Genomic DNA, 7560 nt, shown 5'->3' on the forward strand with positions numbered 1-7560 from the left:
GGCACGAATAAACAAACGTCCAGATCAATTGAATCTAGTGGGCGACATAAGTGAAGAGAAAATATCTTGTTCATCGGAAACGACCCAATGTGTTTGGTTGAAGGAGCAAATAACTCGATCATGGAGGACATTGAAAGGGATTGCATTGGTGGGGCTATTTCCTTTCACTCATGCCTTGCACATATGGCTGGCACATATTCCCTTTTATCTCCTCCTTTTTCAAGAGAATAATTTTCCAATGCTTTGGCCACCAATATTATTTCGAATAGATTAGAAACCTGAAATCCAGATGTGTAGATTTGATAAGACAATAATGTCAAGCTTCGACGGCGCAGGGATCTGGGTGATGAGCAAAGTGGGACGATACAGCAAGAGAACAACATTCAGCTACAACAGGAAGTGGATGCTTATTTATGATCCTAGATCGGTAGGAAGTTATGGCAGTTTTACTTGTTTTGGATGGAGCTGTGATGTATGGCACTTGTTTTGGTTGGTAAAAAGGAGGACGACGAGTGGCTTGCCGACGATGCCACCAATGGTTGTTCATAACCATCTCGAAGGGCCACTGATACCGTGTAGGAATGATATTGGATGCAACTCTCCGTCAATTTGGACTTTCTGATGAGTTGGCTGGAGCATGAATTCAGTATGATATCTGAGCCAGGAGGTCTTGAGTTAAAGACTCTGCCAACGCAGTATTAAAGAAGGGGATTCTACAGCCTACATAAATCTCACGTCTAAGGACTAAATAAGCCTAGACATGAGGGGGTGTTGAACTATATTGCCCGCCTCAAGTTCGGACATTTGGATGAGTTGCATCCAATATCTTTCCTACACATTGCTCCCTTGGTCCAACGACCCAAGATCCTCACCAAGGTACGTGTTGCTCCCTTGCCTTTTATCCAGAAATTTTAAACTTAGATTGGACCCTGATTGGTCATCTACTCTTTTTGTGTAATAGTAACTTGGACTGAGAGAGGGTGAACTGAGAGAGTGCTTTGTAATAGTACATGTGTTTACATACATAAGAGCATGAGAAAACTAGAGACATACAGCCATGGTTATAAATACTACTATATGTAGTTGATTTTCTGGTTGTGCATCGGTATTTTACATACAGCCATGGTGATCTACATTTACTATGTGATAATGCAGCTTCTTTTTTAAGAAAGGAAAAAAGATGAGTTGCAAATGCGAATGTTAACTTACATATTATTTGCAATTGGGCCCAGTACTATTTGCAACCAGATACATATTAATTGGAATCTGTGCTCTTGCTTACAGCTATTATTTGCAGAGTAATTGACAAAAACTAGTAGTTTTGGGACGACTGTCCCACTGAAGTACCACTTCCAAAAAAAATCCGAAAACTGACACTTTTTTGGTAATTAGTCCCCAAAAACTACAACTTTTGGTTGATGACCGTTTTAGAGGATTTAAACACGTCTATGACATATGGGACCAACTTGTCAGGGTTGACATGGCAGCAAATTCAACTCCGTTTATTTTGACCGTTATATTTGTTGTTATGACGGCGGCGGAGGCGGCCATACGGGGAGAGGATAGGTCCAGCCGGATGCGTTCTGGTTGCAAATATTTTTTTAGGCAAAGTTGCACACAGATTTGGTTTAGGGGGAAATAAAAAAATGTTCTTCTGCGGGGTGGGTTTATTGGGCTGCCTATTTGGCCTGTTAACTTTTTTGGGCACCTTTGTTTTTTTTACCTCTAAGGTTCCTCTATGTTTGAATAGAGAGGACTCCCATATCTCTCGCTTACAGCGAGGTGTAGGGAACCCTCGCTTGAAGGTGAGTGCCAGATTGGCCGGCCCGGCGCACGGCAAGCCATAGCCTCATTTTTTCCTGTTTGTCACCTTTTTAGTTTTCAACTTTTGCTTTATTTTTTCACTTTTTTTATACTTCCAAATAGTCTAAATATATATTACCTCCGTCCCAAACTACGTATCTTAGATTGGTCTAGATACGAATGTATCTAACACTAAACGTATCTAGATACATTTGTATCTGGACGAACCTAGGACAAGTAGTTCGGGATGGAGGGAGTATATTACAAAAACAATGTACATCAAACTTTTGAAAAAATTTAACCAACATTTAAAAAATGTTAAGTCTATATAGTGAAAATGTTTCTTATGTATAAGAAAAGTATACAAAACTTGCAATGTATATGAAAAAATTTAGATCATGTATTTAAAAAATGTTAATCAAAACATTTGAAAAAAATAGAACAAGTATTTGAAATATGTTAATCAAGCATTTCAAAAATATTAAATGTGTATAGAAAAATGATGACCTTGTAGTAAAAAATATTAATCTTGTATTTGAAAAAAGTTGTTAATAAAGCATTTGAAAAAAGGTCAAAATGTATCTAAAACATGTTGTCCACGTATTAAAAAAATGCTAATCTTTTATTTGAAAAATGTTAATCAAGCATTTAAATTTTTTTACAATTTTGCATTGAAAAAATTGACCATGGATTCAAAAAAGTTAACTTGTATTTAAAAAATGTTACATGTGTATTAGAAAAATGTATAAGATATATATACCCAAAATGTACAATGCGTATGAAAAAGTAGACATCAAAATAATAAGATTTCAAGTTATGGTAATCATGTATTTTCAAAATGTTAAACTTGTATATAAATATGTTTCTGATGTATACGAAAAATGTTACATGTGTATTGGATACCTAGAAAACTGGTAAAACAAAGGAAAACAAAGATACAAGAAAAACCAATAAAACCAAGAAAGAAAGAAAAAATGGAAGGAAAGATGAAAAAAAAGGAAACCAAAGGAATAGTAAACATAAAAATAATACCAAAGGAAACTACTGCAAAAGAATGAGAAACAGCAAAACTGAGAAACAAACAAAGAAAACCGATGAAAACAAAGAAAGAAATAAATAACCCGAAGGAAAAATGAAGAGACTAACAAAGAGAACCAGTGAAAACCAAGAAAGAACAAAAAAGATAATGAAAAATGAATAAGAAGGAAAAAAAACAGTTGAAACGAATAAAGAAACGAATAAAACCGGTAAAAACACTAAGAAAATCGGCGAAAAGTAGTAACCCCCAAGAAAGAAAGAAAACTAAAAAACCGGGCAACGATCTATGAAAAGCGAGCAAGAGAGCGAAAAAGCGAATGACGAAAAAACAAAGTGAATGAAACCAGTGATTGAAGCGAGGGAACTACCGATACGATAGATAAGGGCAGGCCGGCTACTGTAGTCTTGGAAAAGCTTCAGGCGTGGGGAGCTTACATCCCGCTATAAGAGAGATATAGCTCCCGTGTAATACAGATACCCCTCTACTCCACCCTAAAAAGTTTGTTTTAGGAGTTTTGTCCTAACTAATAAAACCATCTTAAGATTTTTCCTTTTTGCCGGAAAAAACTATGTTAAGGTTGATACAAAGAAAATACAAATAATTATAATTAGTATTAATTATATTTTCAGTGAGCAGTGACATGTGCAGATTAGGGGTTATGAGACACGGGATAGGGTTATGGTTAGTACTGGGTTAGTTTTAATCCCATGTTCGAAATGGGTGAAGGAATGCACTATGTAGGTTAGTCGAGGGACATACGATGTTTCTTGTGCCTTTTATTTAAACATGGGTTGTGTTAATCAAGTTCGAACCATATATACCAATTTGCAACAATGACTCATGATCAAAGAACAGAGTACTTCAACATATGTGCCCAACAATTTTTCTCTTACCATATCATGCATTCTTATTGATCAATCAGCACGAAGAAGACACATGACACATGACTTGCCCTAGACCATTTTCTTAAATGTGATGCACTACACGTGGTCGTGGGAGACAACAACAATACAACACTCCGGCTTTTCTATCACAGTAGGCTGCACTTGGGCCCATCTTCATGTTCTGGCATCTAACCTCACATGACGCCAGCCCGCATTCATAGTCAGCCACACATGTTTCCTCTTGCTCTCCAGCCATCACTTCATCTGCACATACATATTCACAGATGAGATCGCTTCTTACTCCCTCTGTCCCACAATATAAGAGCATAGCTTGCAAAATGCTCTTATATTGTGGGATGAAGGGAGTAGCATACAAAGAAAATATAAGTTTTTCCACGCATGACTCAGTGCACTGACCTGACAGTGATACTCCTTGGTAGAAGAAAAAAATAAGCACGACCAGAAGAGCTGCTACGAATACAGCAGCCCTAAAGCTAAGGTCGTTCTTTGTAAAGGCCATTTATCTGTAGATCAGATCGATGTCCAGTAGCTAGTTCGTGTTCTACTTCTGTAGCTAATATCAGTTTTTCTTGCTTATGTGTCTAGAACTGGATCGATATTTCCCTTCTTATATATACTAAGGCAGGGAGGTACCTAGTCAGGCAAGTGGTAACTCTATAGTTATCACATACCTAAATTAATTGTTCTAAAAAAACATACCTAAATTAATTCCATTGTATATTTTATCACATCCTATCCTTGTGCACGCGAGTGATGTGTCTTGTTTATTATTACCCAATTTAGGTATTGTCATAATCAATATAGATATAAATATCTCAAACCAGCCAAGAATTAATTCTCTCCATTTCTACCACTAACTAGTTAGCAAATTCACCGCATTGTTCCACATAAAAAATTACTACAGTTTTTTTTTGCGAATGTATTGCATGGCTTATTATCTTTTTTTAGTTCAGGTCTTATTATCTTTTGGTGTCACTTACTCATTGCTATTTTTTTTAAATTACTTACTCGTTGCTATTTTTTTAAATTACTTACTCCTTGCTATGAATTTTTCCTGGTCAGTTTTTCTGCATCGAGTGTATGTGGATTAGACCCGTAATTTGGCTGTAACGGATGAGTCCATGGGCCTTTGTGTCCCGCCTAACTATCATGGGCTGCAAAAGCATCTCAAACGAAACACAAGGGACACTACCACACCACAAGGCGTAAGCCTATGTGGCAAGGCAATGACGGGCAGTGCTCGGACCAACATGACCAGATCGACGGTTTGTCCATTGTTCTAAGCAACAAACCAGCTGGGGACCTCCTACATACCGCCCGTTGTGGCAAAGCACTGGCGTTTCGCACAAGGGCGGCTAACCTTTACTGGCCCATTTGCGGTGTTACGATCGCGAGATGAAAAAACGCAAAAAAAAAAAAAAGTAAACGCACTGTGACTCGACGCGACTTCGCCGCTCAGTGCTAGCCGTTGCTACTGACAATTTCTCATGTTAGAAACGCAGCGCCGAGCTTAAAGAAATATACAGTAGTGGCAAACTTAAACAACAGTTCACAAAAAAATTAGTGTGAGGGGTCAAACCGAGGACCTCCTGCAAGTGAGCAACGACAATGGCCACCAGAATTCCTGGGATTTCGTACATAAAATGGCAGTCCGCCTTATATGAACATAAGCCAAAAAAGATTTAAACTATTTTTGAAATTCTTAACGTGTTTTTCTTTTTGAAAAAAGTTAATATTTTCTGAAACGCAAACATTTTCATATCTCATAGAAAAAAACTCGAACCATTCTTGCTAATCGCAAATATTTTTCTAGATGGGAACAAAATGAAAATGCAAACTTTTTTCGAACTTATGAAGAATTTCTTGAAAATGAAATACAGTTTAAGGAAAACAGGTACAAAAAATTGAAAACACGAACATTTTTCAAAATTACAATCAATTTTTTTTCAAGATGCGAACATTTTTTTCAATCCCCCAACACTTTTCTGAATTCGGTGTCAATTTTTGAAAAACATGAACATTTTGATGATGTGAACAAATTTGGAAAGCGGGATTTGTTTTTGACATTCCTGGATTATCTCCGAATTTGTGAATGAAAATTTAAAATGAACATTTTCTGAAATTCACGAACATTTTTAAATTTGTGAACAAAATTTAAAAACTGGAAAAAAATTGAATTTGTGAAAAAAAATAAACTAAAAATGTGGAATTAACGCCCATTGCAGATGGGCCGGCCCGCGTCGGTCGATCGGTTCATTTGCATATGCGGTGCCCCGACAATTTGACGCATTGTAATCAGTTTGTGGGTGTGTAGATGTTATTTAAGCATTGTATTCAGTTTGATTATGCTAATGAGAAGAAAAAAGGAAGGATGTGGGATATGTGTTTTCACCGGGAGAGAAGGCAAAGCTAATATTCTCCTTGGTGAAGTGTGTGTACCTGTTCCATGGCGTGTGTTCTTGAGATACAAAGAGAAAAGTTTGAGAGATATAATTGAAAGGGTCAGAGCGAAGGAAGGGGCTGCGAGACACGTAGAAATTTGAGAAAGAGATTCAAGTGGATTGTATACGTTTTCCCTTTGACACTGAGTGCTAAGGGATTTTTCATCAGTTATTCCTTTACTTGATTCCCCCGCAAAAACAATTCCTTTACTCAATTTCTTTGAACCAAATGCATAAACAATGATATCATAGCAAAAATTTCCATTCGTATGTTTTGAACCAAAGAGTTCCTAAAAGGGCCAAAAGGAAGACCTATGGTTCAAGTGATTCCTCTACATAATCAATAGGCACACCAAGTGTGAACAGTACGTCAATTAGCTAGACATTTGAACAAGAGATAAATTGTCTGAGGTGTCAATTATCTTCAATGAGCCAGCCGAGGCCCTGGCCGGGCCCGGCGTCGAGCTTGGACTTGATCCTCGCGGCGCCGGTGGCGCTGTGCAGCGGCAGCAGCGACTCGAGGCAGACGCTCGCCTCCACGGGCAACCTTGCAAGCACATATATTAAGAACTAAGTGCCCTCACGTCCTTCGTGCTGCTAATTGACTGGTTGGGGAGCATGGACGAATCTTGGTTCGTACCTTACGATGCGAAGGGGCGCAGCCAACGCGTGGCGGACGGAAGGACGCACACCTAGGCTGAGGGATGACGGTGTCGCTGGAGTAGCGTGGAGAATGTAAACGGAGGAGCGGAGGAGCGACCTGGCAGCGGCAGCCATGGCGGCTTGGCAAGTCGGGAGCACGAGGGAGCCCTACCGAGACGCCGCTGTAGTTACAAACAGATTTATTTTTTTCAGTTGGATACAATCATACAAATGGACGGAGTGAATCCAGGCCTATTGGGCTATATTATATGGGCTATTCATTCCAACTATTTATTTTGTGGGTCAGTTTTTTTTTCCGAGTCTGATAAGCTTGAACTCTCGGTTTCATTTCAAACGAAACCAGCAAAGTACCCATGATTCGTCATCGGTGCGTACGGATTTACCACACGAGAATGTTATTGCGCGGACGTTCGCTGAGACCGAATGACAAATCAATTTTCTTTTAGCAAGCATGGCAAATCCTGGCATAAACTAAACTGCGGTGTCATGCTTGTTAACTAAAGTTTCAATCCTCGGTCAACACAAATTTCCATGTAAAACTTTCACATTTGACATGCTCCCCAGCGAACGTTCGCTGGTTAGGCCAGTCCTTTATAGACCTGTTGAGATATTGACAGCCCCATATAATTCTAGCTATCCTACATTCAATTCGGATCTAGCCATTGTAGATCATCACAAAAGTAATGTTTATTTCCAGCCTCTTTAATTC

The 7560-nt window shown here is 38.5% G+C and overlaps 1 protein-coding gene across 1 annotated transcript; it reads right to left on the minus strand.

The window, feature by feature from the left end:
• Window positions 1-6403: 6403 nt before the first annotated feature.
• On the minus strand, window positions 6404-7002 carry LOC123140985 (protein NUCLEAR FUSION DEFECTIVE 6, mitochondrial-like). The gene is made up of 2 exons (XM_044560239.1): window positions 6829-7002; window positions 6404-6735 (listed from the first exon to the last, which is right to left on the minus strand). Exons 1-2 carry the CDS (start codon window positions 6963-6965, stop codon window positions 6603-6605), a joined length of 270 nt encoding a protein of 89 aa, XP_044416174.1. The 5' UTR covers window positions 6966-7002; the 3' UTR covers window positions 6404-6602.
• Between the last annotated feature and the right edge of the window lie 558 nt (window positions 7003-7560).

Source organism: Triticum aestivum, chromosome 6D, assembly GCF_018294505.1.
Source record: "Triticum aestivum cultivar Chinese Spring chromosome 6D, IWGSC CS RefSeq v2.1, whole genome shotgun sequence".
In the NCBI taxonomy this organism is placed as follows: domain Eukaryota; kingdom Viridiplantae; phylum Streptophyta; class Magnoliopsida; order Poales; family Poaceae; genus Triticum; species Triticum aestivum.